This window comes from Kogia breviceps, chromosome 1 (assembly GCF_026419965.1).
Source record: "Kogia breviceps isolate mKogBre1 chromosome 1, mKogBre1 haplotype 1, whole genome shotgun sequence".
Taxonomy (NCBI): Eukaryota; Metazoa; Chordata; class Mammalia; order Artiodactyla; family Physeteridae; genus Kogia; species Kogia breviceps.
The window spans coordinates 164,431,533-164,448,881 of record NC_081310.1 but is presented as its reverse complement, the minus strand read 5'-3'; the positions used below and the strand labels follow the sequence as shown (position 1 = coordinate 164,448,881).

At 41.4% G+C, this 17,349-nt stretch overlaps 1 protein-coding gene across 19 annotated transcripts in view; it reads left to right on the top strand.

The window, feature by feature from the left end:
* The window catches only part of MAST2 (microtubule associated serine/threonine kinase 2), a 237,250-nt gene that overhangs the window by 29,605 nt on the left and 190,296 nt on the right, over nucleotides 1–17,349 (top strand). For all 19 annotated transcript variants that reach the window (XM_067008485.1, XM_067008539.1, XM_067008503.1 and 16 more), the window contains exons 2-3: nucleotides 11,938–12,085; nucleotides 16,885–17,027. In XM_067008485.1, the coding sequence (XP_066864586.1) occupies nucleotides 11,938–12,085; nucleotides 16,885–17,027 (291 nt within the window). The remainder of the gene's footprint in view (nucleotides 1–11,937; nucleotides 12,086–16,884; nucleotides 17,028–17,349) is intronic.

The following is a 17,349-nucleotide window of genomic DNA, read 5'->3' as shown; positions in this document are numbered from 1 at the left end:
TACATTCCCACCAGCAGTGCAAGAGTGTTCCCTTTTCTCCACACCCTCACCAGCATTTATTGTTTCTAGATTTTTTGATGATGGCCATTCTGACTGGTGTGAGATGATATCTCATTGTAGTTTTGATTTGCATTTCTCTAATGATTAATGATGTTGAGCATTCTTTCATGTGTTTCTTGGCAATCTGTATATCTTCTTTGGAGAAATGTCTATTTAGTTCTTCTGCCCATTTTTGGATTGGGTTGTTTGTTTTTTTGTTATTGAGCTGCATGAGTTGCTTATAAATTTTGGAAATTAATCCTTTGTCAGTTGCTTCATTTGCAAATATTTTCTCCCATTCTGAGGTTGTCTTGCTTATGGTATCCTTTGCTGTGCAAAAGCTTTTAAGTTTCATTAGGTCCCATTTGTTTATTTTTGTTTTTATTTCCATTTCTCTAGGAGATGGGTCAAAAAGGATCTTGCTGTGATTTATGTCATAGAGTGTTCTGCCTATGTTTTCCACTAAGAGTTTGATAGTGTCTGGCCTTACATTTAGGTCTTTAGCCCATTTTGAGTTTATTTTTGTGTGTGGTGTTAGGGAGTGTTCTAATTTCATACTTTTACATGTAGCTGTCCAGTTTTCCCAGCACCATTTATTGAAGAGGCTGTCTTTTCTCCACTGTATATCCTTCCCTCCTTTAGCAAAGATAAGGTGACCATATGTGTGTGGGTTTATCTCTGGGCTTTCTATCCTGTTCCATTAATCTATATTTCTGTTTTTGTGCCAGTACCATATTGTCTTGATTACTGTAGCTTTGTAGTATAGTCTGAAGTCAGGGAGCCTGATTCCTCCAGCTCCATTTTTCGTTCTCAAGATTGCTTTGGCTATTCGGGGTCTTCTGTTTCTCCATACAAATTGTGAAATTTTTTGTACTAGTTCTGTGAAAAATGCCAGTGGTAGTTTGATAGGGATTGCATTGAATCGGTAGATTGCTTTGGGTAGTAGAGTCATTTTCACAATGTTGATTCTTCCAATCCAAGAACATGGTATATCTCTCCATCTATTTGTATCATCTTTAATTTCTTTCATCGGTGTCTTATATTTTTCTGCATACAAGTCTTTTGTCTCCTTAGGTAGGTTTATTCCTAGATATTTTATTCTTTTTGTTGCAATGGTAAATGGGAGTGTTTTCTTAATTTCACTCTCAGATTTTTCATCATTAGTGTATAAGAATGCCAGAGATTTCTGTGCATTAATTTTGTATCCTGCTACTTTACCAAATTCATTGATTAGCTCTAGTAGTTTTCTGGTAGCATCCTTAGGATTCTCTATGTATAGTGTCATGTCATCTGCAAACAGTGACAGCTTTACTTCTTCTTTTTCCGATTTGAATTCCTTTTATTTCTTTTTCTTCTCTGATTGCTGTGGCTAGAACTTCCAAAACTATGTTGAATAAGAGTGGTGAGAGTGGGCAACCTTGTCTTGTTCCTGATCTTAGTGGAAATGGTTTCAGTTTTTCACCATTGAGAACAATGCTGGCTGAGGGTGTGTCATATATGGCCTTTATTATGTTGAGGAAAGTTCCCTCTATGCCTACTTTCTGCAGGGTTTTTATCATAAATGGGTTTTGAATTTTGTCAAAAGCTTTCTCTGCATCTATTGAGATGATCATATGGTTTTTCTCCTTCAGTTTGTTGATATGGTGTATCACGTTGATTGATTTGCATATATTGAAGAATCCTTGCATTCCTGGAATAAACCCCACTTGATCATGGTGTATGATCCTTTTAATGTGTTGTTGGATTCTGTTTGCTAGTATTTTGTTGAGGATTTTTGCATCTATGTTCACCAGTGATATTGGCCTGTAGTTTTCTTTCTTTGTGACGTCTTTGTCTGGTTTTGGTATTAGGGTGATGGTGACCTCATAGAATGAGTTTGGGAGTGTTCCTCCCTCTGCTATCTTTTGGAAGAGTTTGAGAAGGATAGGTGTTAGCTCTTCTCTAAATGTTTGATAGAATTCGCCTGTGAAGCCATCTGGTCCTGGGCTTTTGTTTGTTGGAAGATTTTTAATCACAGTTTCAATTTCAGTGCTTGTGATTGGTCTGTTCATATTTTCTATTTCTTCCTGGTTCAGTCTCGGCAGGTTGTGTATTTCTAAGAATTTGTCCATTTCTTCCAGGTTGTCCATTTTATTGGCATAGAGTTGCTTGTAGTAATCTCTAATAATCTTTTGTATTTCTGCAGTGTCCGTTGTTACTTCTCCTTTTTCATTTCTAATTCTATTGATTTGAGTCTTCTCCCTTTTTTTCTTGATGACTCTGGCTAATGGTTTAACAATTTTGTTTATCTTCTCAAAGAACCAGCTTTTAGTTTTATTGATCTTTGCTATCGTTTCCTTCATTTGTTTTTCATTTATTTCTGATCAGATCTTTATGATTTCTTTCCTTTTGCTAAATTTGCTTTTTTTTTGTTCTTCTTTCTCTAATTGCTTTAGGTGCAAGTTTAGGTTGTTTATTCGAGATGTTTCCTGTTTCTTAAGGTATGATTGTATTGCTATAAAGTTCCCTCTTAGAACTGCTTTTGCTGCATCCCATAGGTTTTGGGTTGTCGTGTCTCCATTGTCATTTGTTTCTAGGTATTTTTTGATTTCCTCTTTGATTTCTTCAGTGATCACTTCGTTATTAAGTAGTGTATTGTTTAGCCTCCACGTGTTTGTATTTTTTACAGGTCTTTTCCTGTAATTGATATCTAGTCTCATAGTGTTGTGGTCGGAAAAGATACCTGATATGATTTCAGTTTTCTTAAATTTACCAGGGCTAGATTTGTGACCCAATATATGATCTATCCTGGAGAATATTCCATTAGCACTTGAGAAAAATGTGTATTCTGTTGTTTTTGGATGGAATGTCCTATAAATATCAATTAAGTCCATCTTGTTTAATGTATCATTTAAAGCTTGTGTGTCCTTATTTATTTTCATTTTGGCTGATCTGTCCATTGGTGAAAGTGGGGTGTTAAAGTCCCCTACTATGAATGTGTTACTGTCGATTTCCCCTTTTATGGCTGTTAGTATTTGCCTTATGTATTGAGGTGCTCCTATGTTGGGTGCATAAATATTTATAATTGTTATATCTTCTTCATGGATCGATACCTTGATCATTATGTAGTGTCCTTCTTTGTCTCTTGTAATAGTTTTTATTTTACTTTATTTTTTAAAATTTTATTTATTTATTTATTTATTTTTGGCTGTGTTGGGTCCTCGTTTCTGTGCAAGGGCTTTCTCTAGTTGCGGCGAGCCAGGGCCACTCTTCATCGCTGTGCGTGGGCCTCTCACTATCGTGGCCTCTCTTGTTGCGGAGCACAGGCTCCGGACATGCAGGCTCAGTAGTTGTGGCTCACGGGCCCAGTTGCTCCGCGGCATGTGGGATCTTCCCAGACCAGGGCTCGAACCCGTGTCCCCTGCATTGGCAGGCTGATTCTCAACCACTGCACCACCAGGGAAGCCCCATAGTTTTTATTTTAAAGTCTATTTTCTCTGATATGAGAATTGCTACTCCAGCTTTCTTCTGATTTCCATTTGCCTGGAATATCTTTTTCCATCCCCTCACTTTCAGTCTGTATGTGTCCCTAGGTCTGAAGTGGGTCTCTTGTAGACAGCATATATATTGGTCTCATTTTTGTATCCATTCAGCCAGTCTGTGTCTTTTGGTGGGAGCATTTAATCCATTTACATTTAAGGTAATTATCAATATGTATGCTCCTATTACCATTTACTTAATTGTTTCGGGTTTGTTCTTGTAGGTCTTTTCCTTCTCTTGTGTTTCTTGCCTAGAGAAGTTCCTTTAGCATTTGTTGTAAAGCTGGTTTGGTGGTGGTGAACTCTCTCAGCTTTTGCTTGTCTGTAAAGGTTTTAATTTCTCCATCAAATCTGAATGTGATCCTTGCTGGGTAGAGTAATCTTGGTTGTAGGTTTTTTTCCTTCATCACTTTAAATATGTCCTGCCACTCCCTTCTGGCTTGTAGAGTTTCTGCTGAAAGATCAGCTGTTAACCTTATGGAGATTCCCTTGTGTGTTATTTGTTGTTTTTCCCTTGCTGCTTTTAATATGTTTTCTTTGGATTTAATTTTTGACAGTTTGATTATTATGCGTCTTGGCGTGTTTCTCCTTGGGTTTATCCTGTATGGGACTCTCTGTGCTTCCTGGACTTGATTGACTTTTTCCTTTCCTATATTAGGGAAGTTTTCAACTATAATCTCTTCAAATATTTTCTCAGTCCATTTCTTTTTCTCTTCTTCTTCTGGGACCTCTATAATTCGAATGTTGGTGCGTTTAATGTTGTCCCAGAGGCCTCTGAGACTCTCTTCAGTTCTTTTCACTCTTTTTTCTTTATTCTGCTCTGCAGTAGTTATTTCCACTATTTTATCTTCCAGGTCACTTATCCGTTCTTCTGCCTCAGTTATTCTGCTGTTGATCCCATCTAGAGTATTTTTCATTTCACTTATTGTGTTGCTCATCATTGCTTGCTTCCTCTTTATTTCTTCTAGGTCCTTGTTAACTGTTTCTTGCAATTTGTCCATTCTATTTCCACGATTTTGAGTCATCTTTACTATCATTATTCTGAATTATTTTTCAGGTAGACTGCGTATTTCCTCTTGCTGTGTGTTTTTCTGTCTTCTCATTTTGCTTATCTTACTGTGTTTGGGGTCTCCTTTTTGCAGGCTGCAGGTTTGTAGTTCTCGTTGTTTTTGGTGGCTGTTCCCAGTGGCTAAGGTTGATTCAGTGGGTTGAGTAGGTTTCCTGGTTACGGGGACTAGTGCCTGTGTTCTGGTGGATGAGGCTGGATCTTGTCTTTCTGGTGGGCAGGTCCACGTCTGGTGGTGTGTTTGGGGATGTTGGTAGCCTTATTATTATTTTAGGCAGCCTCTCTGCTAATGGATGGGGCTGTAGTCCTGTCTTGCTATTTGTTGGGCATAGGGTGTCCAGCACTCTTTGTTGCTGGTCCTTGAGTGAAGCTGGGTCTTGGTGTTGAGATGGAGATCTCTGGGAAATTTTTGCCGTTTGATATTGCGTGGAGCTGGGAGGTCTCTTGTGGACCAGTGTCCTGAGGTTGGTTCTCCCACCTCAGAGACACAGCCCTGACGCCTGGCTGGAGCGCCAAGAGACTGTAATCCACATGGCTCAAAATAAAAGGGAGAAAAAATAGAAAGGAAAGAAAGGAAGGAAGGAAGGAGGGAGGGAGGGAAGGAAGGAAGGAAGAAAGGAAGGGAGGAAGGAGGAAAGAAAGGGAGGAAGGAAGAACGGAAGGAAGGAAGAAATGAAGGAAGGAACAAAGCAAGAAAGGAAGGAAGTAAGGAAGGAAGAGAGGAAGGGAGGGAGGAAGAAAGGGAGGAAGGAAGGAAGGGAGGGAGGAAGGAAGGGAGGAAGGAAGGAAGGAGGGAAGAAAGGAAGGAAGACAAAATAAAGTAGGATAAAATATAGTTATTAAAATAAAAAATAATTATTAAGAAGAAAAATTTCTATTAAAAAAAAAAACCGGGTCGGTCTAACCCTAGGACAAATGGTGAAAGCAAAGCTATACAGACAAAGTCTCACACAGCAGCACACACATACACACTCACAAAAAGAAAAAAAGGGGAAAATAATAGTATATCTTGCTCCCAAAGTCCACCTCCTCAAGTTGGGATATTTCGCTGTCTATTCAGGTTTTCCACAGATGCAGGGCACTTCAAGTTGATTGTGGAGTTTTAATCCGCTGCTTCTGAGGTTGCTGGGAGACCTCTCCCTCTCCTCTTTGTTCGCACAGCTCCTGGGGTTCAGCTTTGGACTTGGCCCCGCCTCTGCGTGTAGGTGGTCCGAGGGCGTCTGCCCTTCGCTCAGACAGGACGGGGTTAAAGGAGCAGCTGATTCGGGGGCTCTGGCACAGGCCGGGGCGAGGAAGGGGCACGGATGCGGGGCGAGCCTGCGGCGGCAGAGGCCGGCGTGACGCTGCACCAGCCCGAGGCGCGCCACGCGTTCTCCCGGGGAAGCTGTCCCTGGATCCCGGGACTCCGGCAGTGGCCGGCTGCACAGGCTCCCGGGAGGGGCGGTGTGGAGAGTGACCTGTGGTCCCACACAGGCCTCTTGGTGGCGGCAGCAGCAACCCTAGCGTCCAATACCCGTCTCTGCTGTCCTCGCCGACAGCCGCGGCTCGCGCCCGTTTCTGGAGCTCCTTTACACGGTGCCCTTAATCCCCTCTCCTCGCGCCCCAGGAAGCAAAGAGGCAAGAAAAAGTCTCCTGTCTCTTCGGCAGCTCCGCGCCCGTTTGTGGAGCTCCTTTCAGCGGTGCGCTTAATCCCCTCTCCTCTCGCACCAGGAAACAAAGAGACAAGAAAACGTCTCTTGTCTCTTCGGTAGCTCCGCGCCCGTTTCTGGAGCTCCTTTAAGCGGCGTGCTTAAACCCCTCTCCTTGTGCACCAGGAAGCAAAGAGAGAAGAAAAGGTCTCTTGCCTCTTCGGCAGCTCCAGACTTCAATCGGGACTCCCTCCCGGCTAGCCGTGGTGCACTAACCCCTTCAGGCTGTTTTCACTCTGCCAACTCCAGACCTGTCCCTGGGATTCGACTGAAGCCCGAGGGTCAGCTCCCTGACCACGCCCACCCCGGCGGGTGAGCAGACAAGCCTCTCGGGCTGAGGAGTGCCAGTCGGCACCGATCCTCTGTGCGGGAATCTCTCCGCTTTGCCCTCCGCACCCTGTTGCTGCGCTCTCCTCCGCGGCTCCGGGGCTTCCCCCTCCGCCACCCGCAGTCTCTGCCCGCGAAGGGGCTTCTAGTGTGTGCGAACCTTTCCTCCTTCACGGCTCCCTCCCACTGGTGCAGGTCCTGTCCCTATTCTTTGTCTCTGTTTATTCTTTTTTCTTTTGCCCTACCCAGGTACGTGGGGAGTTTCTTGCCTTTTGGGAGGTCTGAGGTCTTCTGCCAGCGTTCGGTGGGTGTTCTATAGGAGAATTCCACGTGTAGATGTATTTCTGATGTATCTGTGAGGAGGAAGGTGATCTCCGCGTCTTACTCTTCCGCCATCTTGATGCTAGGATCAAGAGAGTGTACTTTGATTAGTGTGGCACCTGGGTTTGACTCTTGGCAAGGTAGGTCAGGAAGACTCTGCCATAGGGTATGGATTTTTCTTCACCTACTGAATTGCCATTCATATGGGATAAGACAACTCCTATTGAGAGCTCAGGTTCTTAGCCTGATAGACAAGTTTTTAGTGTGTACACTTCTGTTTTCAGCTGTGAATCCTTTGCTTACTTCTAATCCTATCCTTAATAGCATGATACAGTATAAACACAACACTAGCCTTGCGGGTAAAGTTAGCCTGAGATTTGCTTTGATACTGTGGAGGAGGGAGATGGTTCTGACCAAGAGAGGGAGGACTCTGTGAGGACTCCCGGAGCAATAGGCAAAATAGCCACAACTTAGTACTCTGAATTATAAGAGAAAGCAATAAGCTCTTAGAGTTGGAAGGAGCATGTAGAAATTGTGTAGTCAGGCAATTTTAAACCTTTTTTTTGACAGTTGAAATTTACATGTCATATATTAGATATGTTATTGTTACAATAGATAAATACACGTTATATGTAATTTCTGGCATGCAGGCTTTAATTCTGCCTTTTAAAAAATCTCACTTAAGAAAGAATGTTGTAATATAAGTGAACTGACTTTATTTCATTGAGAGTATTTACCAAGAACCTGCTTTCATTTAATTAAGAGAGTATACTGATTGCAAACTTGAGTGCTTTAAGTCAATTTCAAATAATTTGTGACACGATCCTCACAATTGGTCAACATATATTTGTGTTGATGGCATCATATTGAAAGTTTTTTATTTAGTCTCGTGGTTCTCAAACTTTAGTGTGCTTCACAATCACCTAGAGGGCTTGTTAAAACACAGATTGCTGCTCCCCTCCCCCAGAATTTCCTATTTAGTAGATCTGGGGTGGGGCCCTAGAATTTGCCTTTCTAACAAGTTCATAGGTGATGCTGATGCTGCTGGCCTGGGGACCACATTTTGAGAGTCACTGCTTAGGCCAATTTTCACCTCACGTTTTCAGTATCCTAGGGGCACAGTCCATTCCTTTTAAGACGGCCTTTTTTCATTGTTAGATGGTTCTTCCTATAATTAAACCTACTTCTCCTTCTGTTATTTTTATCCAGTATATCAAACTGGCCTCTGAAGTAAGAAGTTTACTCTCCTGTAACAGAGGAGCTAGCCCTCTTGTAGTTGAAGAGAGTTATTCATGTCTTCTTTGTTTTATTTCTTTCATGTTAAGTGTTTATAGTTTCCCTAATAGTTATTGGAAGAGTACTGCAATTTGTAGTTATGTTAATATTGCCATAATAGTGTTTTATATGTAACCTTGTTTCTCTTGCTATATTCCCTGGGATACTATGCAAGCCAGAAACCTGGAAGTCATCCTAGGCTCCTTCCCCTCCTTAAGTCCCTATTTTGCTGAAGAATCATTTGATTGTAGAAATGATAGGAACCAGATAGAAATTTGATCCAATTTAAGCAGAGAGGAGGACTTGCTATAAGGGTACAGTGGTATGCCGTTGAATCTGAAAACATGTGGTTTGGCTGGATCTCTCATAAGTGACTAGAAATGGGAACTAGAAAACTGCAAGAAGCAAATTAGTTTGGAAGTTAGAAAGGAAGTTCCTCTTCCCATGCCCTTTTTCTTTCTTGGGCTATGTGTGGTTCTGTTTTATTTGCTTCATTCTCTTTTCCTGTCTTTTAATGAATTCTTTGGTAAATTCAATAATGTTCTGCAGTCTAGCTGAGCAAGAGAAACAAGATTTGGAACAGTTCATACAGAGTGATTCCATTTATCTAATATTCTGTCTAAACCCTGGATAGTAGTTACCCTGGAGGGATAGTGTAGTGACTAGAAGGGTGCACAGGGGGCTTTCTGGAATGCTTGGTTATGTCTTTTTTTTAAATCTTGATGTTGGTTCCATGGATACGTTTAACTTGCAAAATTTATTGAGTTATATGCTTAGGTATATGTACTTTTCTGAAATGAGTAATATACTTAAGTAAAAGTTAAAAAGATGTCCTGACTTAAAAGTTAAATTTCATTTCCCATTTATATTTCCTTCCTTTTGCAAAATTTTGACAGGGGAGACTTGGAATAAGAAGGTGCATGATTTGCTTTCATTATTCCTCTCCTCTGTTTTCTGGCTTCTTTACTTGGGTATGTTATGATAGGGAATAGGGAGATTGAAAAGGATATGATTTTCTTTTGGGACTTCCCTGGTGGCACAGTGGTTAAGAATCCGCCTGCCACTGCAGGGGACATGGGTTAGATTCCCGGTCCAGGAAGATCCCACATGCTGAGGAGCAGCTAAGCCCCTGCACCACAACTACTGAGCCTGTGCTCTAGAGCCCATGAGCCACAACTTTCTTTTAACTGGTGCTGATCTAGTCCTATCCGTTGTCGATCCTTTTGTGGCTAAGACCAGCTGTTCATCCATACAGTATAGCAGGCATCCAAGTGCTGGCTCTCTCAAGTAGCTCATTTGTAAGGTATTTTTGGGATACTTTCCTTTCCATATTGCCTTCACATAGGATATTCCTTCAGCATGATATCTTACGAGGCCTTCTCACTTCCCTCCACCCAAAGCTGCTTGCTGGGGTGTTGCTTCTGTGAATGGCCAGCCCTTTTTGGTGGGTTACCAGCATTAGTCCCCAGACCCTGCTTTCTTCATGGTTTCTACTTGATGCATAGGTACTGTTTCATCCTCGGCACACCAGTTGGTGGGAATATAGGCTGTTCCCTTGCTGCCTTCTCTTTTTGCATTGACTACTCCTTCCAATTCCCCTTTCTCCCGGCTCATTCCTGTTAGAGTTGGATGGGCATATCAGTTGCTTTAATGGTACAGTGCCTAAATATCCCCCTTTATCCATTTACTACCAATTTTAAAAATATTTATTTATTTTTATTTATTTATTTATTTGGCTATGCTGGGTCTTAGTTGCGGCACGTGGGATCTTTGTTGCTGCATGCAAGATCTTTGTTGTGGCCTACTGGATCTTTTAGTTGCAACATGCGGGATCTTAGGTGTAGCATGTGGGATTTAGTTCCCTGACCAGGGATTGAACCCGCATACCTTGCACTGGGAGCATGGGGTCTTAACCACTGGACCACCAGGGAAGTCTCATTTACTACCAATTTTAAAAATACTTTTTCCTCAGGAATTCCCTGGTGGTCCAGTGGTTAGCATTCTGTGCTCTCACTGTCGGGCCCAGGTTCAATCCCTGGTTGGGGAACTAAAATCCCACAAGCCACGCTGTGCGGCCAAAAAAAAACCACCCCCAAAAACAAATGAAAAAAACCTTTTTCCTTTTCTCTTCAGTTATTTTTCATCAACTTCACTCTTCTTTTTATGCTGGGGTATTTGTAAATTATATTCTGGATAGCCACCACTAAGCAATGTTTGTACTTTCCCGTGTGTGAACTCACCGGTCACAGTGTATGACCCTAGAGGCTTTATTTATTAATTATTTATTTGGTTGCGCTGGGTCTTAGTTGCGGCAGGCGGACTCCTTAGTGGTGGCTCACTGACTCCTTAGTTGCTGCGTGTTGGCTCCTTAGTTGCAGCTCACTGGCTCCTTAGTTGTGGCATGCGAACTCTCAGTAGCAGCATACATGTGGGATCTAGTTCCCTGACTAGGGATTGAACCTGGGCCTCCTGTATTGGGAGCACAGAGTCTTAACCACTGTGCCACCAGGGAAGTCCCCTCTAGAGGCTTTAAAAAAATGTCTTCTCAAGGAGGCAGGCATTTTTCCATTTATTTCCCACCCCTCTGTGGCTTTGAGTATTGCTATGGTACCAGTTGTTTGTGTCTTGTTTTTCAAATGGCAGGTAACATAGATTTCAGTTATTTCTCCTTATGCTTCTCATTTTGTCTTTGTACTGTCCAGGTCAGATTGATGTGCTACTTATCTGTGTTTGTTGTAGTTTCCTTCACTGAAATATAAAAGATAGGCCTCATTTGCCTTATTTTTTATTTTTTTACCCAGAATATTTTCTCATTAATGCTGCTAATTAGGTGGGTGTTTGCTTTAAAATGTCTGCATCTTGATGCTTACTGAATGAGGAGGAAGTGGCATTGGGATGGGGTGGGATGGGTTAGACTAAAATAAAGGCAATGGGAAGGCACTGTCAATGCTTCATATTGTCTGTATTTCCTCCATTGTACTATTATAATTTTTCATTGAAAACATGAGTTTAGCTCCTATTATAGACATAAAGAAGGCTCTAAGTTTTACTTTAGCATTAATTGAATGTTAGGGGTATTTCTAACTTTGTATGACAGGTAAAGGAAGGTCTATTATTTATGATTTTTTGAAAACTAAAATATGCTTTTGTTTACTAGATACAGGAAGAGTGTGAATAAATGGAGAAAAGTAAATAAACATAAGTAGACATGTACTCATTATGAATAATATATCCTGTCAAAGTGCCTTATTGTGTCACCTTGTGAATCTCATCCCCTATTTTTCCTTTGGCTTTTTATTTTTTTCGGTACGCGGGCCTCTCACCGTTGTGGCCTCTCCCGTAGCGGAGTACAGGCTCCGGACGCGCAGGCCCAGCGGCCGTGGCTCACGGGCCCAGCTGCTCCCCGTGGCATGTGGGAGTGCCCCCGTGTCCCCTGCATCGGCAGGCAGACTCTAAACCACTGCGCCACCAGGGAAACCCTTTCCTTTGGCATTTTGTACTCAATGTCCCACATCATTCACAGCATACCCAAACAGCTGTTCACTAAGAAATTTGTTTCTGGCTTTAGCTGTTGAACAGGAAATATAAAATGTTGGCACTTTTTAACTGTAATGAATGTTGTAGAGATATTTAATATAAAATTAGTTCTTATACTTTCAGAAAAGACATTAAAGGCTTATGTTTTACTTTTTTCACTTTAAAGGATGTGATAACTGGACTTAGTCCCCTGCTCTTCAGGAAGCTCAGTAATCCTGACATATTTTCATCCACTGGAAAAGCTAAACTTCAACGACAACTTAGTCAGGATGACTCTAAGTTACGGAGAGGAAGCCTGGCCAGTTCTTTGTCAGGTAAGTATCTAATTTTGTTTTCTTTTAACAGTTTTGGGAATGGGACTTCCCTGGTGGCACAGTGGTTAAGAATCCTCCTGCCAATGCAGGGGACACGGGTTCGAGCCCCGGTCCGGGAAGATCCCACATGCTGCGGAGCAACTAAGCCCATGCACCACAACTACTGAGCCAGTGCTCTAGAGCCTGCGAACCACAACTACAGATCCCGCGTGCCACAACTACTGAAGCCCCTGTGCCTAGAGCTGGTGCTCCACAATAAGAGAAGCCACCACAGTGAGAAGCCAGTGCACTGCAACAAAGAGTAGCCTCCGCTTACTGCAACTAGAGAAAGCTCATGCGCAGCAACGAAGACCCAATGCAGCCAAACAAAAAAAACAAACCAAAAAAACCCAGAGTTGTGGGACTGTTTTGTCAATATTTAAGGGTGTATCAACTGACTTAGCATCTTGGCACCTTCTTCTGTCGTAATAGTGTTAAATAGAACACTTGTGGGTAAGGCTGTCTTCCTTTCTTAACTGTTTCCTCATGGCATCTCTGAATGCTAACCTCCTGAACCTGCTGGGTATTTCTTGGTTGACCATTATCACTGGTTATTCCCTTTCAATATGATTTGTGCTCTCTGCTTACTTCTGTAGACTTCACAAACTTTGCTTCTTTTTATTTTCTTTTTTCTCTTATTTCCAAAACTCATTCTAAAGCCCATAGTGCCTCCCCACCTCATCCATAGAAAAGTCTTAAAAAATTCAAAGGGAAAAATTAATACAAGGACGTCATGCCCAAATAGAAAGCAATTAAAATGTGGCATAGTTTTAAGCAATCGATAGAGTATGGAAGAAAGAGAATCCATTTGACTTTAGTTGAAGAAGCAAATGTAATCCTATTACATTCCTTGGCCTACTGTAAACAGTTTTCAGTTTCTTTTTATTTTTGTACCTTTTCAGGGCTATTCCCTTGGCTTTCTCTTCTCACTCTTCTATTGAAATTTTATTTTGTCAGTCATGTATTTAATCACATAGAGCTATTTCTTGTTTGTTTTTTTCCCATAGCATTCTGCTCTTCTTTTAAGGATGTATTTATCTTCTAATTCTCTATGAGTAAATAGATTTTTTAATTTTTGGATTAACATTTTCTTTTTTAAGTTTTCTTTTGTTTCTGAATCAACTTTTTTTCTTTTGAGCACCTAACAACCAGAATCCATTGCTTTGCTCTGAGATGCTAATAAATCCCTTCTATCCTGGGAGGTAATTGTCTGGCTACTGGGTGGTACAATGTGGGAATGTGGTTGTGTTTGATTGTTCTGTCTATAGATTTTCAGTTACTCTGATTTCAGCCGTATGTCTTACTTTATGTCCTCTTAGGTATCTAAGTACTGAGTACTGAACTTACCTGAGATTTTGCAGGGCAGCCTGATGCCCCATTTAACTACAAGCTCCACTAAGCTTATTATACCTCATGCCTTTCTTTGCCCAGTTCCACTGGTTATGATTCATCTATATGCCTTAGATTTTCCCCAAATTTTGTTCATATGAGTCTGTCTCTGTCTCTCTTTCTCTCTCTGGTGATAGCCTTTATTTGTTTATTTATTTTGTTTTTATTCGCTCTCTCTCTCTTTTTTTTGGCCATGTGGCGCCATGTGGCCATTTTGTGGCATCTTAGTTCCCCGACCAGGGATCGAACCCGGGCCCCTGGCAGTGAGAGTGCTAAGTCCTAACCACCATACCGCCAGGGAATTCCCTCTATTCTCATTTAATGGAGTTTCCTGGGGGACAAAAATACAAGTATGTGCTCAGTCAGCCATCCTTAACTGGGAATATTTCTTAAAAATATCCTCAAATTATTGTAAGAATAATAATTAGAATTTTTAACAAGTTTTCTTTTTTTCTGAGTTATTTGTTTACTAAAGAGCTAGTTGCTCCATTTGTTCATATTGTTCCTTCTGTTTTTAAGTTGTTTGTGTTCCTCAGATTCTTGGCAGTTCTTGGTATGCTTCAAGCCCTGACCACTAGATGTCCAAATGGGTTTCTTCTGCTGTTGTGTAAGCCTCTTTCCCGAGCAGGCCCTTATTTTGAAGGGAGATAGAGTTGTGATACTAGCCTTTGTATATGTGGATGGGGGAAGTTAACAAACTAACTTTCCTTTAGGTTATATAGATTCTCATCTATAGGCAGATTGCCTGGAGAGCTTGGCAACATTTGCACAAGGAAGAAAAGAAACCAGGCAGGCTCTACTCTGGGCGTGTGGAAGTTTTGAGTACAGAACCGTTATTATTTTTTGTGGAGCGTTTTATGGAAAGACTTCTCATTAAAGCATGCATTTGAGAGCAGACTTGAAAGATAACTAGATTTTTTAAAAATTGTGTGTTTCTGATCAAAAATGTAAAATATGCCAGTTATAAAAATTTGAGTACGATAACATGCATCATGTCAAAGTGAAGAGTCCTTCTTAATCTTTACTTTCTTCTATTTTCCCTCCCTCCAAACCATTTATATATACTCCATTATATTTAAATATACATTTAAAATCTTATATATAAATATATATAAACTTTATTTTAAAAATCAAAATTGGGATCATATGCTATATGCTTCCTTTAAGAACATTTTTTAAAAAAAATTTTTATTACATTTTGGCCACGCTGCGTGGCATGTGGGATCTCAGTTCCCCGACCAGGGATTGAACCCATGCCCCCTGTGGTAGAAGCGTGAAGTCTTAACCATTGGACCACCAGGGAAGTCCCTATATGCTTCCTTTCTGCTGTTTTCACTTAACTGGAAATGTTGAACATTTTTCTCTTGACTACATGTTCAGCTGCCTCATTATTTTTAATGGGTTCAGTATGTCATTATGTGAAGATATTATAATTAACTGGTAATGATCATTTATCTTATTTCCAATTTTATTATGATGAGCATTGCTAGGGAGACGTTCTGGTCTACTTTTTTTCCTTTACATTCTTACAAGTGGAATGCTGGGTCCAAGCATACTCAAATTAAAATTATAATAGGTTTTGCTAAATTGCCCTGCAAATAAGTTGCATCACACTTTGTTTGCAGTAAAAGGATATGTTATAGCGAAAACAAAACCCAAACCTCCTTTTGCTCATACCTCTTTATAAAGTGGGTATTTCCATGACAAATAGGATTTTGCCAGGAAAAAGAAGGGTTTTCAAGTGAATTGGTGATCAAGATAAAGCCAGCTGAATATGCAGGGCAGAATATTTAAGTTGAATGAGTGAATGGGTTTGGAAAGTGTGGAAGGAAATGAGGCCAGGAAGATAATCTGGATTTATGGAGGATTTTTTAGTGTTTTTTAGTGTTTTAAAAGTGTGGCTTAGGGGACTTCGCTGGTGGCTCAGTGGTTAAGAATCCTCCTGCCAGTGCACGGGACACAGGTTCGAGGAATATCCCACATATCCCACTCGTAGCCTGGTCCAGTAATATCCCACATGCTGAGGAGCAACCAAGCCCGTGCGCCACAACTGAGCCTGCACTCTGGAGCCCGCGAGCCATAGGTACTGAAACTGCGTGCCACAACTACCGAAGCCCGTGCACCTAGAGCTCGTGCTCCGCAACAAGAGAAGCCACTGCAATGAGTAGCCCCCACTCGCCACAACTAGAGAAAGCCCGCACGCAGCAATGAAGACCCAACTCAGCCAAAATAAATAAATAAATTAAAAAAAATGTGGCTTAGGACTTCCCTGGTGGTCCAGTGGTTAAGATTCCACCCTCCCCCTGCAGGGGGCGCAGGTTCCATTCCTGGTTAGGGAACTAAGATCCCACATGGTGGGTGGCGCCGCCAAAAACAAAAAAACAAACAAAACAAGCAAAAAGTGTGGCTTAATTCTTTAAACAGTAGGGAGTCATGAGAAGGGAATGATGTGACCATATTTGTTCTGATTAGATCACGAGCAGCAATGTGAAGAATGGTGTGAGGGAAGGAGTTGAAATGGGACTTGAACCTCAGGTAGAAAGTCATTGTAATTCTAGATGCTTAGTCTTTATAAGTGACTTTCTTGTAGTCTGTCAGTGGGATTAAGGCAGTTGGTCAACCTGAACTGAACACATGGAGCCTGGCAAGAATAGTATGTATTCAGTGTTTGTTTTCTGTAAACCTAAGGACCGAATTTGCCTAGGAAAAGCTTTCAGCTCCACTCTTATTGCATTGAGTTGGTGAGAAACTAGGTAGGATGGAAGGGACTAGAAAACTCCTAGCCTGCCAGGTTGGGTGTCAGGGTTGGGCTCTGGCATGGTGGTGGATATTACAGAGAATTTATTTTTTTAAATATTTATTTAATTTATTTTCGCTGCGCCAGGTCTTAGCTGCGGCATGCATGTGGAGTTCCCTGGCCAGGGATTGAACCCGGGCCCCCTGCTTTGGAAGCGTGGAGTCTTACCCATTGCACCACCAGAGAAGTCCCTACAGAGAATGTAAAATAGTCGTCAACTCAGTTCAGTATTCCACTTGGCATTTCTCACCACCACCAATATAGTTAGAATTTTTAGAGGACTGCAGATTCTAAAATGGATGTGGAGGGACTTCACTTTGTTTTGGATCAACGTACTTTAAAAAAATATATTTATTTATTTATTTGGCTGTGCTGGGTCTTAGTTGCAGCATGTGGTATCTAGTTCCCTGACCAGGGATCGAACACGGGCCCCCTGCATTGGGAGGGTGGAGTCTTAACCACTGGACCACCAGGGAAGTCCCTGGATCAATGTACTTGTAATCCACTTGATATCATTGTATTTTTTCATTTGTTAATTAACAATTTGTTAATTTTCCAAACCTTGTTGTTGAAGGTAAGCAGCTGCTCCCCTTGTCCAGCAGTGTACATAGCAGTGTGGGACAGGTGACTTGGCAGTCTTCAGGAGAAGCATCAAACCTGGTTCGAATGAGGAATCAGTCCCTTGGACAGTCTGCGCCTTCTCTTACTGCTGGCTTGGTAAGTGTTAGTACAGATGGTCCCTTGCTCCATGAACAAATTCTTGGTTGTCATTCGTCATTATTGCATCTATTATCTTCCTTTTTAGGGTTTGGCTAGTTTAATTTCTCAAAGCGAAGTATGGAAAAGAATGGAATTTAATAGACTGTATTCTGATTGCTCTCATGCTGTCACTGGTACTGATTATATAATGAGAGTCAAGAAGAAGACTCAATATGATTCTAACTTTAATGAATAAATTTCCTGAGAAAGAGCTTTCTTATAGAAATGATTCTAAATCTTGTGAAGTTGTGTTGCTTCTTTGTACGGCTCTGTGGTATAC